General features: G+C 37.6%; 3 protein-coding genes, 3 long non-coding RNA genes and 1 pseudogene across 11 annotated transcripts in view; 4 read left to right on the forward strand and 3 right to left on the reverse strand.

Annotated features, from left to right (window-relative positions):
- Positions 1 to 24,881, reverse strand: part of LOC127362521 (uncharacterized) — a 112,524-nt gene that overhangs the window by 75,315 nt on the left and 12,328 nt on the right. The gene's annotated exons all lie outside the window — the stretch shown is intronic.
- LOC127362489 (extracellular calcium-sensing receptor-like) overlaps positions 1 to 24,881 on the forward strand; it is a 79,317-nt gene that overhangs the window by 35,553 nt on the left and 18,883 nt on the right. The window lies entirely within an intron of this gene.
- On the forward strand, positions 702 to 7,997 carry LOC127362518 (extracellular calcium-sensing receptor-like; annotated as a pseudogene).
- LOC127362524 (uncharacterized) lies at positions 5,258 to 19,149 on the reverse strand. The gene is made up of 2 exons (XR_007884474.1): positions 19,095 to 19,149; positions 5,258 to 5,326 (listed from the first exon to the last, which is right to left on the reverse strand). It is a non-coding gene; the product is annotated as an uncharacterized LOC127362524 (long non-coding RNA).
- LOC127362505 (extracellular calcium-sensing receptor-like) lies at positions 9,328 to 14,084 on the forward strand. The gene is made up of 6 exons (XM_051398287.1): positions 9,328 to 9,609; positions 9,754 to 10,051; positions 10,426 to 11,220; positions 11,399 to 11,626; positions 11,815 to 11,938; positions 12,851 to 14,084. The coding sequence occupies exons 1-6, from the start codon at positions 9,377 to 9,379 to the stop codon at positions 13,762 to 13,764; spliced, it is 2,592 nt and encodes an 863-aa protein (XP_051254247.1). The 5' UTR covers positions 9,328 to 9,376; the 3' UTR covers positions 13,765 to 14,084.
- Positions 15,602 to 20,761, forward strand: LOC127362510 (extracellular calcium-sensing receptor-like). Its single transcript, XM_051398295.1, has 6 exons — positions 15,602 to 15,929; positions 16,144 to 16,441; positions 16,599 to 17,393; positions 17,483 to 17,710; positions 17,883 to 18,006; positions 18,767 to 20,761. Exons 1-6 carry the CDS (start codon positions 15,697 to 15,699, stop codon positions 19,678 to 19,680), a joined length of 2,592 nt encoding a protein of 863 aa, XP_051254255.1. The 5' UTR covers positions 15,602 to 15,696; the 3' UTR covers positions 19,681 to 20,761.
- On the reverse strand, positions 21,895 to 24,279 carry LOC127362523 (uncharacterized). The gene is made up of 2 exons (XR_007884473.1): positions 23,301 to 24,279; positions 21,895 to 22,667 (listed from the first exon to the last, which is right to left on the reverse strand). It is a non-coding gene; the product is annotated as an uncharacterized LOC127362523 (long non-coding RNA).

Consider the following 24,881-nt stretch of genomic DNA (forward strand, 5'->3'; position numbering starts at 1 on the left):
CAGGATGCTAGGGTACCTCAGGGTGATCATCTGGTCGTGGGTGTAAACAATGCGACTCGCCATCGCCATGGAGACCTGTGCAAACAAAAAATAAAAAGTGCTCAAAAACGGCAAAAAAGTATTTAGGCGACGTGAACAAAGTGGTAAGAAAGTAAGAAAACAGTTAAAAAACGCAAAATACACAGGCAAAAAAAAAGATGAAGTCATGAAGTACACCACGTTGGATTCTGTTCTTTTATAAACTGCTAAATTCTTTATTTCTTAGAACCTGGGTAATTACTTTTATTGAGATTTGGCACACGTTTAAATTGCATTTGTTTATCCTGTTCCCTTTACGTGAAGTCATAAAAGAGGTCTGTGTTGCAACAACAAAACAGGTGGACAGGTCTACTACAACATACAGTATACCTAAACAATAGTTAATTAATAATTACACACGATAGCCATAAGATGATGATTTACATGCATAAATTGTGCCACCATAATGACCAATGTTAATTTATAAAAGGGATTTTTTTTTTTTACATGTTTTGTATCAGATAAGATATTTAAAATAGGCAATGGCCTAAAATTCACCATCTCCCTCCTCTCAACACACGTGGTATGTCCACAGAGATAAAACATCACTGTTTAATTATTATTTTTTATGCTGCTTCAAAATGAATAAATATCAGTGCAAGCTTTTCATTTACATTGAGGTACATGTGATTCCACTCAATGTAGCTCTCTCAGACAGTATGACGTCCACGCAGAGGTGGCCAGGGATTGGTTGGGCACTTTTACAACTATTGGTGGTGGTGTCTTTCTCTCAGGCTGAGAAGTCGGTGTGCAGGCGGATAGGGCATCTTGAGGACCCCCAGCTATCTAAGGATGGGGACATTATTGTGGGGGGAATCTTCTCTCTCCACAACAGGTGGAAAGCCAGACAGGATACCTACCTGCACAAACCACTGCCATTAGAATGCACCAGGTAAATTATTCTGTAAAAATGTATTTACATTTCAAACATCTAAAGAGGAAGTGAGTAGAGATACAAAACTAATTATTAAAAAGGATATTCAACAAAGTATTGAAACAAGAAATATTTAAAGTTTATATCAAAATGTGTTTATTTGACATGCTATTCTTTATATTTCAAAGACAAATTCTTTTACAATTCTAACTATTTATAACTGTCTGTTTCAAGTTTGAATTTCAGAGGGTTTCAGTATGCCCAGGCTATGCTCTTTGCCATAGAGGAGATTAATAACAGCACAGACCTACTGCCTGGCATCACTCTGGGCTATCAGATCTATGATGACTGTCTCTTTATTGCCAGAGGTGTAACTGTCGCACTGGCCTTGGCAAATGGTAATGAGATGGTATTTGCACCCTCCGAAGCACCATGTACCAGACCTGCCCAAGTGCAGGCCATTATGGGGGGAACCTTTTCTTCTCCTTGCATGGCTATAGCTACTGTCATCGGACCCTTTCATATCCCGCTGGTGGGTGAGATTGGTAAAAATGAAATTATTTTTGTAAAAAATAATAATTATTCTGTAGGTCTTCCTGTTTGTCATATTGATACAGGTTTTACAAGAATTGTTGTGTGCTGGGAAAATGTTAATATTTGATATGCTTATCTGAAGGTTTATTTTTTTTTTTTAGGTCAGCCACCTTGCTACTTGTGCTTGTCTCAGTGATAAAACCAAGTACCCATCCTTCCTCAGAACAATACCCAGTGACTACTACCAGAGCAGAGCCCTGGCCCAGTTGGTCAAGCACTTTGGTTGGACTTGGGTTGGAGCTATAAGAACAAATGATGATTATGGCAATAATGGTATGGCCACTTTCACAGAAATTGCCCAGCAGCTGGGCATTTGTCTGGAATACTCTGTATCTGTCTTTAGGTCGGATCCACCAGACAAAACAAAAAAGATAGTTAATATTATCAAGGCTTCCACTTCAAAGGTGATTGTCACTTTCCTCTCCCCCACGGAGTTGTATGTGATAATACAGGAGATGTCTAACCAGAACTTGACTGGGTATCAGTGGGTAGGTACAGAGGCCTGGATCTTTGATTTCCAAACTGCAGCCATGGATAAGCATCACATTCTGGATGGTGCCATAGGCCTGTCCATCCCCAAAGCACATGTCAGTGGCATGAGAGAGTTCATTTTAGATGTGAAGCCACTCAATTCATCAAGTAATGAATTGTTTACAGAGTTTTGGGAGACATTATTCAGCTGTAAGTTCAAGCAGTCAAAGTCATCAGCAGAAAATCAGAGTAAATGTACTGGAGATGAAGATCTGAGTGGAGTGCAAAACATCTTCACTGATATGTCGCTCATGCCTCTCTTTTACAATGTTTACAAAGGAGTGTATGCTGTGGCCCATGGACTTCATAGTATGCTCAGCTGTAATAAAACATGTAACCAGAAGGTGCAGCTAGATCCCTTTACGGTGAGTGCAAATTATAGTTTTTGTACAAGTCACATTAACCAAGCATATATTTTGAAAATGTATTGTAGTCTGTCTATCATGCTGTTGAGACAATAGAACTACAACTTGTTTGTAAGATGATGATCTACATTGATGCATTTCTTATCTTAGATTTTACAACACATAAAAAAGATTGAGTTCAAAACAAAGGAAGGAGATGAGGTTTACTTTAATGAAAATGGAGACCCAGCCGCAAAGTATGAAATTATAAACTGGCAGCCAACAGAAAATGGCATTGTGGACTTTGTCACAGTTGGTCTTTATGATACATCTTTACCTGCAGACAAACAGCTGAATCTGCAAAATAAGTCTTTAATATGGGCACAGAACTCACAACAGGTAAAATACTATGTGATCACTGTAATTGTTATTGAAAGTATATCTGAATTTAACTGTATGTTATTAGCTATTGTTACTGCATGAATGTTTTGTTTGTTTGATGGATCAACATTATTAATATATACTTGCAAAAACACCTTGTCAAAGTGAATGCCCATAATTTCTTTCTCATTGTCATTTTGTCCATGCAGGTGCCAGTGTCAGTTTGCAGTGATAAATGTCCCCCAGGAACTCGCAAAGTTCTACAGAAAGGAAAGCCTATCTGCTGCTATGATTGTTTGAAATGTGCAGAGGGAGAAATCAGCAACATTACAGGTGTAGTGACATTTAGTGCAGGACAGAACGGAAATCTACAAGTTGTCATGTTCACACGCCATTATTGAAAAGGTTTTAAGCAAACCAAAACAAAATATTATTACACCAAAAGTCCTCAACAAATACTGATATGTATGAAATTGGTTCCATAAATTCCTGTGCACAGTCTTGGATATGTATGCACAAAGGTATTTCAAATTACTCCAGTTTCATTGTCATGTTAATATGAGAAAATCTCTGGGAAGATTGGAGCAGTCTGAATTGTTTTGAGCCAATTCCTATTCACATCCATGGTAGGACAAAGGTGGGATTCTAGCATGCATTATCATCAGCAGGGTATTATTAGCTAGAGCCAGTAAAAGTAATAAGGTCAGGCATTTTTAATTATGAATTCCTTAATTAAATTAATATTACTATTTAAAAACTATATATATATATATATATATATATATATATATATATATATATCTAAAACAATGTCATTAAATGGTCAGCACACTGAAATTACAAAACAGACAATATTTTCCTACCCCATCCTACTTACTACTAAATGCATTGAGGGGAAATAAAGGTGTTTTTGATATCTGAAAAATGAGCAAAAGAAATGAAAAAATGAATCAATAATACATATTGAAACTGGACTGTATCTTGTACTTGCACCTGTGAGATCTAAATCCTGATACTGTGATACCATGTAGCCGTCATAAAACACCATCTAAACTCTAGTCTGGACTCTCTAAATTAATTTTTTAATTTTTTTAATTTTTTTTTAATTTAAAAATAAGTTTATTTAGATTGTCTACCTAGTTAATAGAGAATTGTAACATTTGACCTGTTTGGCTTTGTTCTTTCCTGACCAAGATCATTTTGTGCCTAAACCTAACCAAACTTTAATGACACTGGTGTAATATCAGAAAACGGTTGTTTAATCTCAACTAATAAAAAATATTAACTATCTATTGGTGGACTAAAAACGTTCCAATAGTAGATTGGCATTAGGGATACTGCAAGTGGTCGTTGATGCCTCCTCTTCTGTGGTCCCTCTGATCTGAGGTGTCTCCCAAGGCTCCATCCTTGGTTTCATGTTGTTCTGTGTATAGATCCTGCCACAAGGAAATGTGCTATACAAAATTCAGTATCCTTGTTATGTGGATGACACTCAAATTTAAGTCCCATTAACAACCAGCGAAGCAGGCGTTTTTGTCAGTTACTATCTTGTCTGTCAGAAACAAATTGCTGGATGTCCCAAAACTTTCTCCAGCAAAATGAAAACAAATCTGAGATTATTCTTTCTGGTCATCCAAAGTCTATCCCTATGGGTATAATATTTGACAGTGAACTTAAATTTGAAAAACAAATTACAAAAGTCAGTTATGATATTTTTATCAATTGAGGAGAAACCATAAAATCAGGTATTTTCTCTCTTGGCCTTATCTCGAGAAGGTCATCCATGCTTTTATTTAATTTCAGAGAGATTATTGTAAGTCATCCCTAATCAGTAATACACTTGTCTTCACTGGTTACAAATCAGTTGGAAATTGACAGATTTTTACTGAATACCATCAAAGTCTAATTCTCAGCTCAAACTTATATTTGTGAATTGCTTTGATATGAGCCAAACACTACCTCAAAAGGTGTTGTTTTATGTGATTGTTATTTTTTTTCTACCAATCTTGCACTTACAACTTTGTTTTGGAAAGTGATGTCATGTAAAAAGTTTATTATTGTACAGTTAACCATTTATTATCTGGTAATGATAATGTAGGTATAATGTCTTCCAAGTATGAAAAGATGCTACATAGATGCAAAATCGAGAGAAATGTACGTAGCAAATCTAACATCTGCTTCAATATTATCTTCCAGATTCTATCACCTGTATGAGATGCGAGCTTGAGTTCTGGTCAAATAAGAGAAGAGATGCCTGTGTAAAGAAAGAGGCAGAGTTTCTATCATATGAAGAGATCATGGGAGCACTGCTCACTGCAGCTGCCCTGTTTGGAACATGCATGACAGGTGTTGTGGCATTCATTTTCTTCAGATACAGACAGACTCCTATTGTCAGAGCCAACAACTCTGAGCTGAGCTTCCTGCTGCTCTTCTCCTTGAGTCTGTGTTTCCTGTGTTCTCTGACCTTCATTGGTCGGCCCTCTGAGTGGTCCTGCATGCTGCGACACACCGCATTCGGCATCACCTTTGTCCTCTGTATTTCTTGTGTTCTGGGGAAAACAATAGTGGTGTTAATGGCCTTCAGAGCCACACTTCCAGGTAGTAATTGGATGAAATGGTTTGGGCCTGCACAGCAGAAACTCAGTGTTCTGGGTTTCACTCTTATACAAGTTATCATATGTATCCTCTGGTTATCAATTTCTCCTCCTATTCCATTTAAGAATTTTAAGAAGTTCAATGACAAAATCATCTTAGAGTGTGCTCTGGGCTCAGCTGTAGGCTTTTGGGCTGTACTTGGGTACATCGGAGTTCTGGCCATGTTATGTTTTATTCTTGCTTTTCTGGCTCGGAAACTGCCTGATAATTTCAATGAAGCCAAATTTATCACCTTCAGCATGCTGATATTCTGTGCAGTATGGATCACTTTTATCCCAGCGTATGTCAGCTCTCCTGGGAAGTTCAGTGTTGCTGTGGAGATATTTGCTATTTTGGCTTCAAGTTTTGGACTGCTCATTTGTATTTTTATTCCAAAATGTTATATTATTTTAGTGAAACCAGAGAAGAATACAAAAAGGAATATGATGGGGAAGGGGACACCTAAATCATTGTGAAAACTACAATATGGATTTTGCCAATAATATGTTGGCAAAAGCATTCAACCGCTTTCATAATTTGACATGTTAATTTGTTGACCAGACTTTTAAGTAGACATCTATTGTATCTTCATTTTATTGAAGACTTACATAGTGCTACTGTAATATTTTTTCACTGTATATTATTTGATTTGTGAAATAGCATATTGAGATTGCAACATTTACCGCAATATAGAACACGCTCTAGATTTAGTTTTTATTATGGGTTTATTTATTAATTCTTAACCCAAAAGAGTTCAGCTTTGACCACACAGTTGTCATGGTTGATATTACCCTTTAAGTAGCTAGTCCTTCCCCAAACATACACTAAACTCTTGGACCTTTAATAAGAGCTCTGCTGATGAGTTCTACTTTGTTTTCTCTTTTATGATGTGAACGACCTGGTTGATCAGTTTGATCTTTATCAGTTTTTTATCATGTTGCTTCCATTAGGACAAGGCCAAGGCACCAGTCAAAGCCATGATGACACACGCAAAGACAGATAATTATCTGCTTATAATTTATCAGTCAGAAAAGGAGAATAAGGTACAAACCTCAAAAGCACAAAAAAGCACAACTCATGAGTTCTGTTCAACGCCATTGATTGACTTGTAAACCATACTCCTTTTACTGTTTAAAGTTTTTAGCTTATTTTGTTGAAAAGGTTCAGGTTATGAAGGCCTCCATATGCCCCCCTCCAGATGCCTCCTCCAAATTGCTCTGTGAATTTACCCCAATCTCCCTGAAAAATCTGCTCGATATTGTGTCACACTTTCACTTGTCTTCCAGTGGCCTTGACATTTTACCACCCACATTTTTCAAAGAGGTATTACAAGTCACTGCCCCTTGTCTTCTTTCCATTGTATGAGTCTCTGTCCTCTGGTTTGTTCACAGACAATTTTAAACAAGCCTGTATCCATCCACTTTTAAAAAAACCTGGTCTTGTTCCAACACTCCTTTACAGACCAATCTTTAAATTTCCTTTTGAATCTGCTTCATCGTTGGCACATTTGTTGTTCGGGGTTTTACAGGGGTCAATCCTGGTACCCATCTTGTTCAGCTTGTATATGCTCCCTCTTAGTTATATTATTGTTATGCCAATTACTCCTAGATTCATTTATCATTTAATTCTGACAACTTTAATAGTCTTGATACTATACACTGCCGTGCTGCAAAGATTGGACGTCACTGAATATTTTACAGCTGAATACAGACAAAACAGAAATCTTGGTCATTGGACCAGACCATGTTCCAAAGACTATTCGTCCTCATCTCAGGCAAAGAATATAAAACCATCTTGAAATCATGGTGTTGAACCATGAAGCTGAATTTTGATGGCCACATTAAGAAATTAGTTCAGTCCTGTTTTGTGCAGCTCAGAAATATTGCAAAATCAGCTCAGTCTTGCCTAATAATATCATAAAGCAATTCATTCATGCTTTTTTCCTCCTGCCTGAATTACTGTAACTCCAAATTTTCTGGTTCAGAATGCGGCAGGCTTTTTGACTAATACTAAACGAAGAGAGCACATTCTGGCACACTTACACTGGCCTCCTGTATGCTTCAGAATTCAGTTCAAGATCCTCCTCATCACATTCAAAGCCTTCCACTTCTATTATTTCTGATTTTATAACACAACACTTACTCAGATCTATAGGCCAATCTTAAATGTCCCATTGTCTAAGCTCACAACAAAGGGGGACTATGCTTTTACTGTTTGCTCCAACACTATGTAATTGCCTCCCCCTCATTGTCAAGTAAGCTGAGTCTATATTTTAAAAACCCCCTTTGTTGAGGTTTTGTTTTGTTGTTTACACTACTTTTAAATTAGTATCTGCTTTCGTTTTAAAATGCATTCTTACTCGCTTATACTATGCATCTATGAGTACCATTATGCATTGTTTTTCTATTGCTTTTATTGCTGATTATCTGATTTTGTTAACTGTGAAGCACTTCAGAATTGCTTTTTTGGAAAGTGCTATATATACATATATACAGAGAATGAGTTTATAAAATTGTAATTGACAATCGACAATAAATGCAATGCGTTTCACAGACAAAAAACCTTGTTCAATTTATTTTAACTTGACAAGCTTGTTTCCTCCGGTCTATGAGGTTCATTGCTATGCCATTACTGAAGCTGCAATTCTTGGTTCTGCTACTAAGGAGGGGAAACTCTGTGTGCAAGGCTCAGCACAACCAGCTGAATTGGCCTAAGATGGTGACATTGTTACTTGAGGCATCCTTTCAGTTAACAAAGGGCAGTGTGACAACAACAGGGTTCAAGAAAAACTCACAAGATTTCTAACATATCATTTATGTCTTAAGGGTCTTCTGACTGAATTGCTGCTGGACCTGGTCAACCTGCTTGGAGTAGTACACGAGAGTATAAAACATTGGACACACAGACACTTCCTGTTGCCAGTAGGGGGCGCTTTAACTGAATGTTGGCATGTAGATGTGTTCAGGGCAAGACTGTTATCATACGTGAAATTTGGGCCAAATTGGACAAAGTATGCTGAAGTTACGACAACTAACTGTTTTATGGCAAAATGTTGACATTGGACGCCACGCCATGAGAAATCTGTTCAACGAAAACTCCTGCAAAACTTTTCATTCTGAAGGTCTTTAGATTCCACAAACACAAATTTAAGTTGATTAGATCAATTCCCTAGAAGGAGATTGTTAAATTACAACACGTTCATGTAAAAAAAAAAAAAAGACCACTAAATTAATGACTTACTGTTGGGTGTGGAGTATGGCCCCAAAAGGCTTTTTTGTAAGTTAGGATGTGATAAATGTGTACCAATATGTATGAAAAATTATGAAACGTGCCACAACGGCTGCTGTTTAGGGGGCACTATCAAGCCATTTTGCCACTCCATGACTCATATGACAAGTATATTTTCGCCACAGCTGACGTGCACCGTTCCATGAGTTATGGAGCATGTTGAAGCCAGCAAAAATGCAATTAATTTGGCCCAAGAAAGATATCTATCCTATCTGATATGCAGATACAGGTCCAGTGTTAAACATTTAGGAGGATATTTTGCCAGAACTGGAATATAATATGTATAGGTATGTTTTCATTAGCATATAGTCACCTGAACATTAGAATCAAGTTTTTGTTATCTTAGAAAGAGTCATTTACATGTACACCGTAAACACTGTAGTTTCTCTCTTGCATTTGCACTTGAAAAGGGTGGATGAAGTGACTGAGTTGCAATCAGCAACTACACCGCTAGATGGCAATAAATCCTACACACTGTAAGATGTTTAAAATACGCTGTGGCACAAAATTATTTTCACCACCTGATACGTCCACAGAGATAAAACTGTTCAATTATTATTTTTTATGCTGCTCCAACATGTATAAAGGTCGGTGCAAGCTTTCAATTTTCATGTAATGCCATGTGTATCATGGTTTCACACTCTTAGACAGCATGACATTCACACAGAGGTGTCCAGGGATTGGTTGGGCACTCTTACAGGTGTTGTTGGTTGTGTCTTTCTCTCAGGCTGAGGAGCCGGTGTGCAGGCGGAGAGGGGATCTTGAGAAACCCCAGCTATCCAAGGATGGGGACATTATGTTTGGGGGAATATTCTCTTTGCACAGCAGCTGGAAAGACAGACAGGACACCTACATGCACAAACCACTGCCACTACAATGCACCAGGTAAATTGTAACATAGCAATCTATTTCGGTTTCAAATATAATAATATTGCTTATTTAATGCCATCAAATGCTTTCTTTTATTGTGTTATTGTTTCTACACAAACTAAGTTTGCAAACTAACTATTTGTAACTGTCTGCATAAAGTTTGAATTTCAGAGATTTCCAGTTTGCCCAGGCTATGCTATTTGCAATAGAAGAGATTAATAACAGCACAGACCTACTGCCTGGAATCTCTCTGGGCTATAAGATCTATGACGTCTGTGGCTCCATTGCCAGAAGTGTGAGGGTTGCACTGGCCTTGGCTAATGGTAATGAAGTGGTATTTGCACCCTCCAAAGAACAATGTACTAAACCTGTCCAAGTGCAAGCCATTATGGGAGAGAGCTCTTCCTCTCCTTGCATGGCTATAGCTACTGTCATCGGACCCTTTCATATCCCACTGGTGGGTAAAATTGGAAAATAAATGTTATTATTATTTGTGAAAAAAAAAAAAAAAGTCTAATTTCTAAACTCCAAAGTCCACCCATGGGTATTTTATATTATAAGTATTTGTAACATTTCAACAGCTTGGTAGCTGAGATTTAACAACCATTTTCTGATGCTACACCACTGTACTTTTAGGTTGCGTTCGTTCATTAATTGCCACCCATACTGTAAAGATAATGTGTTAAACATCTACAATGCAAAACTGTTGAAATGTTAAAAATACATATGTATATAAACTATGTGCAGGTGGACTATCCAAATGAAGTGTTACAAGTATTGTCATTGTATTTTACATCTTTATCTTGGGATATCATTTCTTTTTTCTTTTAGATCAGCCACTATGCTACTTGTGCTTGTCTCAGTGATAAAACCAAGTACCCATCCTTCCTCAGAACAATACCCAGTGACTACTACCAGAGCAGAGCCTTGGCCCAGTTAGTCAAGCACTTTGGTTGGACTTGGGTTGGAGCTATTAGAACAAATGATGATTACGGCAATAATGGCATGGCCATATTCACAGAAACTGCCCAGAAGCTGGGCATTTGTCTGGAATACTCTGTATCTTTCTTCAGGACAGATCCACCAGAAAAAGTACAACACATAATTAACATTATCAAAACTTCCACTTCTAAGGTTATTGTCGCTTTCCTCTCCCACAGGGATTTGGATGTGCTCATACATGAATTGTCTCAACACAACCTGACTGGGTATCAGTGGGTAGGCGTTGAGGGCTGGATCTTTGATTTCCAAACTGCAGCCATGGATAGGCATCACATTCTGGATGGTGCCATAGGTCTGTCCATTCCAAAAGCACATGTCAGTGGCATGAAAGAGTTCATGTTGAATGTGAAGCCGCTCAATTCATCTAGTAATGAATTGTTTACAGAGTTTTGGGAGACATTATTTAGCTGTAAGTTCAAGCAGTCAAAGTCATCAGCAGAAAATCAAAGAGAATGTACTGGAGATGAAGATCTGAGTGGAGTGCAAAACATCTTCACTGATATGTCGCTCATGCCTCTCTTTAACAATGTCTATAAAGGTGTGTATGCTGTGGCCTACGCACTTCATAGTATGCTCAGCTGTAATAAAACATGTAACAACAAGGTGCAGCTAGATCCATTCATGGTGAGTTGCACACCAAAGACTTCAATTATATTTTTTATATCAAATCATTTAACAATAAAAATTGTTTAAATTTTGAAAAACAAATTGTTACAGTCTGTATATCATAGTTATAAGACAGCAGACCAACAAACTGTTGGACAAAATGCCAGATAATGATCCACATTGATGTTCTCCTTAGATTTTACAGCACATAAGAAAGATTCATTTCAAAACAAAGGAAGGAGATGAGGTTTACTTTAATGAAAATGGAGACCCAGCAGCAAAGTATGAAATAATAAACTGGCAGCCAACAGAAAATGGCATTGTGGACTTTGTCACAGTTGGTCTTTATGATACATCTTTACCTGCAGACAAACAGCTGAATCTGCAAAATAAGTCTTTAATATGGACACAGAACTCACAACAGGTAAGCTATCATGTGATCACTGTAATTGTTAATGAAAGTATATTTAAATTGTTATTAGTCAATTAGTTAGTCATTACTTTGTGTATAATAATAAATAAGTTTTGGTTTTGTTGCACCAAAATTAATAATAGATACTGGCAAAGATAACACATTGACAGAGTGAACAGCCATTAATTTTGTTCATGCAGGTGCCAGTGTCAGTTTGCAGTGAGAAATGTCCACCAGGAACTCAAAAGGTTCTCCAGAAAGGAAAGCCTATCTGCTGCTATGATTGTTTAAGATGTGCAGAGGGAGAAATCAGCAACATTACAGGTGTAGTAATATTAAGAGTAATATTATTACAATTATTACAAGACACATGTCTACAAGTTGTCACTTTCACATAGAAATTTTAAATAATGGCATAGTTTTGTAATCTAATTCCAAAGGCATGATGTTAGGGCTACATTATATCAAAAATGTAATTCAAACATCAAATATCCTTAACATATATTGACAGATGAGTATGAAATCAGCTACATAAACTTATGGACAATCTTAAAAAATGGTGAAAAATGTTTGCAAAGTGTGTTTAACATGACTTCAGCTGCATTTATCATAGAAAATGAGAAAATCCCTGGGAATATTGGGGCAGCCTGTGTTTTTCCAGGCCATTCATTCACAGACTTCTTGGGTCACATCCATGGGAGGAGAAAGGAGGGGTTGTGGCAGATGTGGTCAGCAGCAGTGTATTATTTGGTACAACTGTGCAATGAGCCACAAGGTCAGAAATGATTAATCATGAAGTTGATTATGAGGTGCTTAAGGTAATTGGAACCATAAATAAATGAAGGCTGGGTCAGCTCATTCAAATTACAAAAAGATGTACAGTTTTATTCTCAACTGCTCCTATTGATATCTGAACTTAGTTAATAGCACTTAATATAAATGCAATAAATAGCAATTTTGCTACAGCCTTGAAAATTGATATCTGAAAGATGCAGCAGCATGATACCATGAAATAGTTTAGCTTAGTTATTCAAAAGTTTCAAAAAAAAAAATTATTAATAATACCTCTTTAAACTGTATTGTATCTTGTCCAAATCCTTCATGATGACACCATGTAGCTTTCACAGTGTTATCCATTTAGTTGTTATATAGGAAAAGAAAGGATGCGACTTAGAGACCAAAATGACAACATACTGAGCAAATCTAACACTAGCTTCAATATTATTATTTTTTCAGATTCTATAACCTGTGTGCGGTGCCATCCTGAGTTCTGGTCAAATGAGAGAAGAGATGCCTGTGTAAAGAAGGAGGCAGAGTTTCTATCATATGAAGAGATTATGGGAGCACTGCTTACGGCAGCCTCTCTATTTGGAACATGTATGACAGCAGTTGTGGCCTTCATTTTCTTCAGATACAGACAGACTCCTATTGTCAGAGCCAACAACTCTGAGCTGAGCTTCCTGCTGCTCTTCTCATTGACTCTGTGTTTCCTGTGCTCTCTGACCTTCATCGGCCGGCCCTCTGAGTGGTCCTGCATGCTGCGACACACCGCATTCGGCATCACATTTGTCCTCTGTATCTCTTGTGTTCTGGGGAAAACAATAGTGGTGTTAATGGCCTTTAGGGCTGCACGTCCAGGTAGTAATACGATGAAATGGTTTGGGCCTGCACAACAGAAACTCAGCGTCCTGGGTTTCACTCTTATACAAGTTGTCATATGTATCCTCTGGTTATCAATTTCTCCTCCTTTTCCCTTTAAGAATTTTAAAGAGTTTAAGGACAAAATCATCTTAGAGTGTGCTCTGGGCTCAGCTGTAGGCTTTTGGGCTGTACTTGGGTACATCGGAGTTCTGGCTATGTTATGTTTTAGTCTTGCTTTTCTGGCACGGAAACTGCCTGATAATTTCAATGAAGCCAAATTAATCACCTTTAGCATGTTGATATTCTGTGCAGTGTGGATCACTTTTATCCCAGCGTATGTCAGCTCTCCTGGGAAGTTCAGTGTTGCTGTGGAGATATTTGCTATTCTGGCTTCAAGTTTTGGACTGCTCATTTGTATTTTTATTCCAAAATGTTACATCATTTTACTCCAACCAGAGAAGAACACAAAAAGGAATATGATGGGGAAGGGGGCACCAAAATTATCCTGAAAAGTTAAAATAATATTTTGGGAAAGGCATTTGGTCCAATATGGTGGTGACGTTGATGTACCATCTCTCTGGCCTGTGCGGTATTTAGGTATATATGTCTATGGCCTTGATGCCCTCCTCATATGGTCCACTTGCCACTGTGGCCTTCGTGCTCCGCTCTCTGCCTGTTGTATTTTTTTCCTACCCCATCCTGCCTCTATGCCCACTCCTGTCAAGTCCGCCCTGGCAACAGAATGTTAGTAATGTTACATGTACTTGATTGTAAAGGTAACATAATCAACACATGTGGCATGACCAATAAAAATGCAATCCTGAAAGTGCTCTCGTTTTGAAGTCCTACTTACTGTGGAGCATGACTTCTCATGCACTAACTAAAGTTACTATCATTGGCTGGCTACTCAGCCAGCTAACCTTTCCTTTGCTCTCTTCTGCCTATGTATAAGTAACCTATATATTATTATATATATTTTTCTTCCCCCTGATAATTCTATTTTGTGAACAACAATTCAAACAATGCAACCATGTGATGTTAATAGTCAGCTGAAAAAGCAAACTTCATCAGCCGACAGGGCAAAAGTCATGGTAGCTATCCTTTTTAGTCATTTTTTGCTTTGTATTTGATGGTTGCTGTATGCTATGAATGTAAAGAATCAATACTATGTCTCCCTCCCCCTCCTGAGCAACTTCTCCCCTGGCAATTTGAACCACCAGGTGAAATTTTTACTTTTGCTGTGATTGAGAGTCAATGCCATAGATTAATTAAGCGTGATTGAGGACCAATAGCTCAGAAGTAGAATCTCTGATTAATATAGGAACCATATTAAATTGTCCCATGTACCAAGGTTAAGTCTTTGCTGCAGCGGCTAAGGGTTCGAATCTGACTTGTAGCCCTTTGCTGCGTGTTATCCCCTCTATCTCCCCCTTTCCTGTCACTCTTAAGCAGTCACTTTCAATTAAAGGCAATAAAAGCCCCCTAAAAAAAACCAAAACATTTTATTAGGTCTCTTCTTTACTGCATGATCTGTAATACCATGCTCCTCTTTCATTCATTAATTGTTCATCACTCTATTCACTGCATTTAGTCATGGCACCATGTATTCTGTCATTTGTATTAGTCATTTATATAGTTAGTAGTTTAAAAACCCTTTCATTTATGAAGCTGAGTACATGGTTTGTGTGTATGAAGAATCACAGTCAAATCTGGAATTGGAGCAGAGACCAAAGCAGAGGTAAAAGGAGAGTGAATGTTGGACTTATCACCACCATGGACAAACACAACTTTTAATGAATGCTAACATTGCTCTGTGTCTGCCTAATGTTTAAATAAGCTTGCAAGTTTTGCATAAACCATAGGCATACCCTGTTGCACTGAGCCACAAAAAAACCCACTTAAACATCCAGTGAGTAACATTTATGAGGATCTATTGTCAAAAACGTAATATAATATGCATAGGTATGTTTTCATTAGTGTATAATCACCTGAATAAAGAAATCGTTATGTTTTCATGACACAAGAATATCTACAGACGTCATGGAACACCACTGTGCTTCTACAGTAGCCGAATGGATAAACCAAAACTGGCTCTAGGTATGGCCATTTTTATATTATGTGCATTTTGAGGCCTAGCATAGTTTCTTCCTCGTACTTGGAAAGAGAGGGTGAAATGAGTGAGTTTCAATTTGCTTTTAAATTGAAATTATATATCAAAGTATAAATTGCTTTTGTACAGCCCAATTGAATATTCTTACATTATGGCATACACAGTTAGGATACTTAAAACAGACGAAGGCCCAAAACCCTTTTCTGTTTCAGCACCTCCCTCCACTCGCCCCACCTTGTAGGTCCACAGAGATAAAACAAAGCTGTAAAATATATATTGGTGAAAGCTTTTGATTTACATTAAGGCACATGTGCTGCAACACAGTCTCAGTATGACGTCCACACAGAGTTGTCCAGAGAAGGGTTGGGCACTCTTACAGCTGTTGTTGGTTGTGTCTTTCTCTCAGGCTGAGGAGATTGTATGCAGGCGGCTAGGGGATCCAGAGAAACCTCAGCTATTGAAGGATGGGGACGTTATTGTGGGGGGAATATTTGCTTTCCACAGCAGCTGGAAAGAAAGAAAGGACACCTACATGCACAAACCGCTGCCATTGCAGTGCACCAGGTAAATTATACTATAGTAATTTATTTTGATTTGAAATATTTAAGTGGAATTGGTAACAGATGCAAAACAGTTATAAAAAAGGTTATCATACGGAGTACGAAAAAAAGAAATATTCCTTGTTATGTATATCACCAAATACTTTAATTTACTCTGCTATTGTTTCTATTTCAAGGAGAAACTGCAGTTTCAACTATTTATAACTGTTCGCATGAAGTTTGAATTTCAGAGGGTTCCAGTATGCCCAGGCTATGCTCTTTGCCATAGAGGAGATTAATAACAGCACAGACCTACTGCCTGGCATCTCTCTGGGCTACAAGATCTATGATGACTGTGGCTCCATTGCCAGAGGTGTGACGGTTACATTGACCTTGGCTAATGGTAATGAAATAGTATCTGCACTCTCCGAGGCTCCATGTACCAGACCTGTCCAAGTGCAGGCTATTGTGGGAGAGACCTCTTCCTCTCCTTGCATGGCTATATCTACTGTCATCGGACCCTTTCATATCCCACTGGTGGGTAAAATTGCAAGAAATTAAATATATTTCTGAAAAAAATATAAAAAAAAATAAAAATCCAGTTGGTCATGGCAACATTAGTTTTTAAAACAATTGTGGTGTGCTGTGTAAATGTTTTATCTTTATCTTGGGATATCATTTATTCCTCTTTTAGATCAGCCACTTTGCTACTTGCGCTTGTCTCAGTGATAAAACCAAGTACCCATCCTTCCTCAGAACAATACCCAGTGACTACTACCAGAGCAGAGCCCTGGCTCAGTTAGTCAAGCACTTTGGTTGGACTTGGGTTGGATCTATAAGAACAAATGATGATTACGGCAATAATGGAATGGCCACTTTCACAGAAACCGCAAAGCAGCTGGGCATTTGTCAGGAATATTCTGTATCTTTCTTTAGGACAGATCCACCAGATAAAATACAAAAGATAATTGATATAATCAAAGCTTCCACTTCTAAGGTGATTGTCGCTTTCCTCAACCACATGGATATGGATGTACTAATACATGAGTTGTCCAAACACAACCTGACTGGGTACCAGTGGGTAGGCAGTGAGGGCTGGATCTCTGATTCCCAAATTGCAGCCATGGATAGGCATCACATTATGGATGGTGCCATAGGCCTGGCAATCCCAAAAGTACATGTCAGTGGCATGAGAGAGTTCATTTTGGATGTGAAGCCACTCAGTTCATCAAGTAATGAATTGTTTATAGAGTTTTGGGAGACATTATTTAGCTGCAAGTTCAAGCAGTCAAAGTCATCAACAGGGAATCAGAGAGAATGTACTGGAGATGAAGATCTGAGTGAAGTGCAAAACAGCTTCACTGATATGTCGCTCATGCCTATATTTTACAATGTCTATAAAGGAGTGTATGCTGTGGCCCACGCTCTTCATAATATTCTCAGCTGTAATAAAACATGTAACAACACAGTGCAGCTAGATCCATCCATGGTGAGTTATACATTATAGACTTACGTTATAGTTTTTATGTCAAGTCATACTAACAATGAAAATGGTTTAAATTTTGAATATCATCATAGATTTTACAGCACATCAGAAAGATTCATTTCAAAACAAAGGAAGGAGATGAGGTTTACTTTAATGAGTATGGAGATCCAGCAGCAAAGTATGAAATTATAAACTGGCAGCCAACAGAAAATGGCATTGTGGACTTTGTTACAGTTGGTCTTTATGATGCATCTTTACCTGCAGACAAACAGCTGACTCTGCAAAATAAGTCTTTAATTTGGGCACAGAACTCACAACAGGTAAGATGTGATCGCTGTAACTGTTAATGACAGACTATTTGAATTATTATTATTATCGTATAATAGTTGTTCATCTTAATGTATTTAAAACTATTATTTGATGCTTGCAAAGATAACACCTTGTCAGTGTGAATGCCCATACATATTTCTCATAGTAGATTTGTTCATGCAGGTGCCAGTGTCAGTGTGCAGTGAGAAATGTCTCCCAGGAACTCGAAAGGTTCTCCAGAAAGGAAAGCCTATCTGCTGCTATGACTGTTTAAGATGTGCAGAGGGAGAAATCAGCAACATCACAGGTGTAGTGATATTTCATGCAAGGCAAAATGACAATTTTAAGAAATTGCATAGTTTTGTAATCTGATTTCAAAAGTACTAGAATAATTCTTGCATGGAATATAAAGTATATGTTGTCCTTTGAGCAAAAAAACTAACAAAACAATATAATGATCAAAAATGAAGACATAACATATCTAAACAAATACATGTCTGAAATCAGTACAATACACCCTTGGTCACATCCATAGGGTGAGGGATTATGTCTTTTTTTAGCAGCAGTAACAGAAATTATTAATTTCAAAGTATTTTCTTAAAATAACAAAATAGTGCAATGATACTATTACAAAAATAACTGTAAAATGTTCAATAAACTTTCAGCTCATCACAAATTACAAAAACACCTACATTACATTCTCATGTCCTCCTCATATCTTTGTATACAAGTATTTGGTCTTATCTGCTGATGTCTTGCAATACATTCATTTAGATTGAATGCAATTGTGTTTGTGCTACAGCGCTTAAAATTGACATTTAAACATACACAGCATGATTCAGAAATAAATCAAATCAACAAAAATTAAGTTAATACCTCTTTATACTGTATCTTGCACTTCCAAGACACAAATCATTCAGGATGATACCACGTAATAAGGGTATTAATTTATTATCTTGTAATCATGTATTGACTGTTTTGATGGCACAAAAAACTATTCGACATAGAGACAGCAAAAGGTAAATGTAATAAGCAATTCTAACACCTGTGTCAATATTGTATTTCAGATTCTATCACATGTTTACGATGCGACTCTGAATTCTGGTCAAATGAGAGAAGAGATGCCTGTGTAAAGAAGGAGGCAGAGTTTCTATCATATGAAGAGATTATGGGAGCACTGCTTACTGCAGCCTCTCTATTTGGAACATGTCTGACTGCTTTTGTGGCGTTCATTTTCTTCAGACACAGACAGACTCCTATTGTCAGAGCCAACAACTCTGAGCTGAGCTTCCTGCTGCTCTTCTCATTGACTCTGTGTTTCCTGTGTTCTCTGACCTTCATCGGCCGGCCCTCTGAGTGGTCCTGCATGCTGCGACACACCGCATTCGGCATCACCTTTGTCCTCTGTATCTCTTGTGTTCTGGGGAAAACAATAGTGGTGTTAATGGCCTTCAGAGCCACACTTCCAGGGAGTAATTTGATGAAATGGTTTGGGCCTGCACAGCAGAAACTCAGTGTTCTGGGTTTCACTTTTATACAAGTTATCATATGTATCCTCTGGTTATCAATTTCTCCTCCTTTTCCTTTTAAGAATTTTAAGGAGTTTAAGGACAAAATCATTTTAGAGTGTCATCTGGGCTCACCTGTAGGCTTTTGGGCTGTACTTGGGTACATAGGACTTCTGGCCATATTATGTTTTATTCTTGCTTTTCTGGCTCGGAAGCTGCCTGATAATTTCAATGAGGCCAAATTTATCACCTTCAGCATGTTGATATTCTGTGCAGTGTGGATCACTTTTATTCCAGCGTATGTCAGCTCTCCTGGGAAGTTCAGTGTTGCTGTGGAGATATTTGCTATTCTGGCTTCAAGTTTTGGACTGCTCATTTGTATTTTTATTCCAAAATGTTACATTATCTTACTGAAACCAGAGAAGAATACAAAAAAGAATATGATGGGGAAGGGGGCACCAAAACCTTCCTGAAAACGTCAAATGATAAGTGGACGAAAGAATTCTAATGCCACTTTAATTTTTACAAAAGAATTTGTTCACCAGATCGTCATTTCATTGACCTAGTATAGGGCTGCACACTTAATCGAATAGTGATTGCGATCACAAGTTTGGCTTCCCACACTCATACGAACTTGATGGTCTATGATATTGCCATTTAGAATACATGGTTGGTTCATTGAAAACTCCACTGCATATCAAATCAAATGCTTCCTAAACTAACAGCCATCCACCACGTTTAATCAAGTTATGGTTTACTTTTGGTGAGCTCTTCTGTCGAACACACACACACACACACACACACACACACACACACCCTGCTACTGCAGCCTGGGTACTTTAATTAATGGAAAAAATACTGTATAAAGTTACTGTTCATGAAAACCGAACATTTCCTACTGCTCCAGCTTAACATTAAAACCATTTAAAACACAAATTGACTTTTATTTTGCAGTAAGCTAGTCACTGGAAGTTTAAAGTTTTTGTCAACGGTCATACTCTGAAGTTTTCATATCAGTTTTAAATATGTCAGGGAGTAATGGAACAAGAAGGAGCAGCCACAGAGAGATGTTTGATGAAGAGCTGCAGGCGATACAGCACAACTCCAAAAAAATAATTGTGATTATTATTTTGGCCATAATCGTGCAGCCCTATCCTAGTGCATTATGTCTTCACTGTAGATTATTTTCTGTGATGTATCATATTGAGATTATAGCATTTAATATAATGTAAAATGCAATACATATATTAAATGGTGCTCACACAATAATGGCAAGTTTTGACAGTTTGACATGTGGACGGGAGGATCAAGCCACCAGCTCTACACATCCCTAATACCTAATTCCTTGATGTTACAGTTTAGTTTGTTGTTTTGTAAAATTGTAATCAAAGAATAAAATCACCAGTTTAATTTTGCTTCCTTTTATCTCTTGACGTTTGAGTTCAACCATGATAACTTCCCCCTTGTTGAACTGTTGAGTTGATTGTTCCAGCCTAAAGAGCAGAGCAGCGTTTTTGGGGAATTTGTAAAATAAATACATAATGATGATTCCAACACTGAATGTCTTCTTTGATTATTTATCAATGTTTCTGAATTTAAAAGAGTTATTGTTGTTGTTTGCCTTCTACCATCAATTCCATTAGCCTTTGGTTGAGTCTATCAGAGGCTGTGTTTCTAACTAGGCATGTGTGTGGCATCTCTGATCTGAAACACATTGTGTAATGGAATAACATACATATAACATAGGAATATACAATACTGTTAGGGCAGCACCAGAAATAATAAGCAGAATAGCGTAAATGTCCTAAATCAGTTGTCCATTCTCTTTTGTGCATTTGAATAGTATTGTAAGGCATGTGCCCAGGGCACATGGAACATTTCTTTTTTTTTTTTACATATTTATTTTAGGTTATGTCAGAAGAAAGGCAGTAGTGATAGACATACCATTCCAAATATTAATTCAAAAGATTAATTCAACAAATCAGTGCTTCAGTGCTTGACCTGAGCTCTGACTGTCAAGTCTCGCTAACTAGTAACTGTCATTGTTGATACAGCAAACTGAAAGCTCAACCTATCTGACCTAATTTGTGAAGTATGTACATTTGTACACACCTATAATTAGGAAGGAGTGAGTGAAGCTACTATGGTCTGATGTGCTATCAAGCAGGGTTTGACACTTAAACCTGGTTCACACAGCCTGCTTCTGCAGTCTTGTTTTTTTTTTGGCACCCATATTAACAGATTAGAGTGGTCGCACTGCCCATGTGAGACGTCTCAGCTGCAGCTGATTCGAGGAGTCGACTATTTTTTTGTATTTTTACCATAAGCCGCACAAACCACACTTGCTTTCTGGTTGTCACTCTTCACATTTACATTTATATTCCATATGTATGGAAATGTAAATTAAATCATATGAAGAATTGAATTTTTCATGGAGATTATAAAAAGAAAAGGGTATGAGGAAACACAGGGCTGGCAGCAGCAGCTCCACAGCAGTCACACTCTGGGTGTGAACGCTGCGCCATGCGCCATATACACCACCCATTGGCACGCTGTTCTAGTACATATTGTTTTTATAGGCTACATAGTAATGACGGTAGCAGTTTATTTAACACTAGAACTGTAAACAGGTAAAATTTACACAGAACTTTTTTTCAATAGTTTATATATGAAATATGACAGAGAGGCATAATGCACAAAATCTTTATTAGAAATGTATTACAATTTTAAAAATGTTAGACTCCAAAGGAAACTGAGCCTAAATAATTCTGCAGGATGACACAAAGATTTTTCCATGCTTTCAAGATTGAAGAAAATACAATCAATATATCAATAAAAATATATCAAAGTACATCGTAAATCCCCAAAAGTCAAGCAATAATCTTACTATCAGTGGAGAAATATTTTCTTCAACAAGCAGGAATAACATTATTTGTGTGTGGTATTGTCTGCAAATGTCCATTGTGACAACACTGTATGCATATTACTGGGTTAAAGGTGTGACTAATCCATCCACACAAATGCATAGGACAGAAATTGCTTACAATAAATTAATAAATAGTACTTTGGGATACCCTTACAACTTTTCCTAGCTGTTTCAAAGCTTTTAATTTTATGTAGTGAAAAACACAAGTCTGGGACACAGACTTCAGGATATATGCATGAATTATTTTTTAAACGCACTCACACCAGCAGCCTGTTTTTTAGGAATTGTCCCTTTGGTGACATCCTTTGTCCATCTAGATAGAGGAAAAACTTCTGCAGACCTATATATGTGCATTTGAGTTCTGATGAGAAGCATCAGTCAAGAGTCCAAAGAAAGCAAGCACAATGCTCCACATTTCTAAATAACCCTTTAGGACAATCGCGTTCTCTGGGTCAGGTTTTACACCATCTCTCTGCATGACATACTCCACATCACACACAGCTCTATGGAACTGCTGGCCACAGTGCCTGTGTTCTGTTGGGTAAAAATACAAAAAATGCCCATGGTCAAATAAAATAATGTTTAAAAAAGTTTAAAAGATACACATTATTTTCTAACGCATGTTCTGGAAATCTTACATTCACAAATGTTTCACAAATTCACACATTTAAGTAAAGGAGAAGTTCACCCCGAAAAAACAACAAAAATAACCTTTTTTCTTTTCTTACCTGTAGTACTATTTATCCATCTAGTTTGTTTTGCTGTGAGTTGCTGAGTTTTGTAGCTATTGGCAGTACAGGTAAGAGGAAAAATATGTACTTTTGATTTTAAGGAGAACTGCCCCTTTGACAGCATCATGAAAAGAGTTATAATAGAAGTAAGAAGTAATACAGATGCATTTATATGTAAAATGGTAACAAGTTAAATCAAAGTGTTTGGATATCACATTAAGCATTCTGACATATTCATTGTGAGACTAGTAAAGGAAAAAGAGACAAAACACACTGAAAGAGCCACAGACTTGAGCTGCTGATACAGTGCATCAGTCAGCCACATCAAGAGCTCTGCAGACTGGCCTATGGGAGTGTGGACATGGTTTTGAAATCATAAGTCAAAATCAAAAGTAGTGTTTTTTGAAAAATATAACACTTCCTGAGGAAAACTTACTGTCAAATATGAGGTTTGAAGCCTCATGATGTGGAGGCACTTTTCATTCAGCTGGGCTATGACATGTTGTGAAAAACTAAGAATGGAGCATAATGAAGAAAGTCACTGCAAGAGAACCAGTCTCGAGCAGGACAATAATTCTGCAATCAATATTTCTCTACGTTGTCACACTTAATGAATTTAAGAAGCAACCCATCGTGTATATGTTTATGTTCAGTGTCTCATGGTTTTCATTAGATAGGTGCACTAAGACTGAAACATCCACAATATGGAGAACAATAATATCTATCTATCTATCTATCTATCTATCTATCTATCTATCTATCTATCTATCTATCTATCTATCTATCTATCTATCTATCTTTTGAAAGTTAATGAATTAGGTGGAGCTGGTAGACCTGGCACCCCATGTACCAAGGCTGCAGCAGCCATGGGTTTCTCTTTGCTGTGTGCTGCCACCTTTCTCTCTTCCCTTTCCTGTTGCACTTCAGCTATCAAAAAAAGAACTAAATCAAAGTCAATGGACTAAAACACAAACCTTCAACATTGAAAAAGTATTACAATTAAACACCCTAAAATATGAAGGCCGTCATGATTATGTAACCCTTCACTTACAAGTACAAGTACAGTATGAGAGCAGAAAATATGCAAAACTCCACCTGATTGAAAAGATCAAGAGACAGTATAAGTTCCACCACAGAGCCAACCGTACAGATACTAATATGTTATTACAGACTGAATGCAGTTTTTTCAATTATATTTGCAATTATCTTCCCTTACAAAATAAAGCTGCCGAGTGTACAGCCTACAGTAAACCTTCATTTAAATCCACAAAGCAGTTTCAATTCAATTGACAGCCTAGCATTAAGAAATGCAAAATATGTTTCCTTCGATGGTTCCCTACAATATGTTGAATAATGCAGCAGAATATTTTTTATCTGTAATTTATACCTGTTGAGGGAGGAGTGTCTGTGTTGCAGCACGCATGCACACACACACACACACACACACACACACACACACACACACACAGCTACACACACAGCCTGAAGCTCTGAACTCTGTTTATGACTTGGTTTGAAGTTTTCTGCTCATAACAACCTCAGATGCCCAGGCCAAATACACCAACCAGAGTCTCCGTCATACATGGGTGTGGGCACAGTGATAGCTTAACTTTCAGAAAACACCGGTGGCCATTAAGTGAACTGCAGTCAGCATCATCTTACACATGCTCACACTCCCTAAACAGGCATGAGAAGCATCATCCTGGGCATGGGCCAAAAGTGACACACAAACATATCACTGAATGCTTAAAAATAAATTACAATAATATTTAGAATAATTTTAATATTTGTAATGTTACATTATATATAAAAAAAAAAAAAAAAAAACTTCCCTCTCACCCTCTTGGGGTGGTATCTGTGTGTCATCCGCAAGCTCGGGTCCTCTACCAGAGGCCTGGGAGTTTGAGGGTTCTGCGCAGTATCTTAGCTGTTCCTAGGACTGCGCTCTTCTGGACTGAGGTTTCTGATGTTGTTCCTGGGATCTGTTGGAGCCACTGCCCCAGTTTGGGGGTCACTG

The sequence above is a fragment of the Dicentrarchus labrax genome, unplaced genomic scaffold (assembly GCF_905237075.1).
Source record: "Dicentrarchus labrax unplaced genomic scaffold, dlabrax2021, whole genome shotgun sequence".
Taxonomy (NCBI): Eukaryota; Metazoa; Chordata; class Actinopteri; family Moronidae; genus Dicentrarchus; species Dicentrarchus labrax.

Bases quoted from the DNA above. Each gene is read 5' to 3' on its own strand.
- LOC127362505 (XM_051398287.1), top strand. From the start codon at position 9,377: ATGACATTCACACAGAGGTGTCCAGGGATTGGTTGGGCACTCTTACAG. The intron at 11,221-11,398 runs GTGAGTTGCACA...TGTTCTCCTTAG, and splicing joins TGCAGCTAGATCCATTCATG to ATTTTACAGCACATAAGAAA. The intron at 11,627-11,814 runs GTAAGCTATCAT...TTGTTCATGCAG, and splicing joins GGACACAGAACTCACAACAG to GTGCCAGTGTCAGTTTGCAG.
- LOC127362510 (XM_051398295.1), top strand. From the start codon at position 15,697: ATGACGTCCACACAGAGTTGTCCAGAGAAGGGTTGGGCACTCTTACAG. The intron at 15,930-16,143 runs GTAAATTATACT...GTTCGCATGAAG, and splicing joins CTGCCATTGCAGTGCACCAG to TTTGAATTTCAGAGGGTTCC. The intron at 18,007-18,766 runs GTGTAGTGATAT...ATTGTATTTCAG, and splicing joins AGAAATCAGCAACATCACAG to ATTCTATCACATGTTTACGA.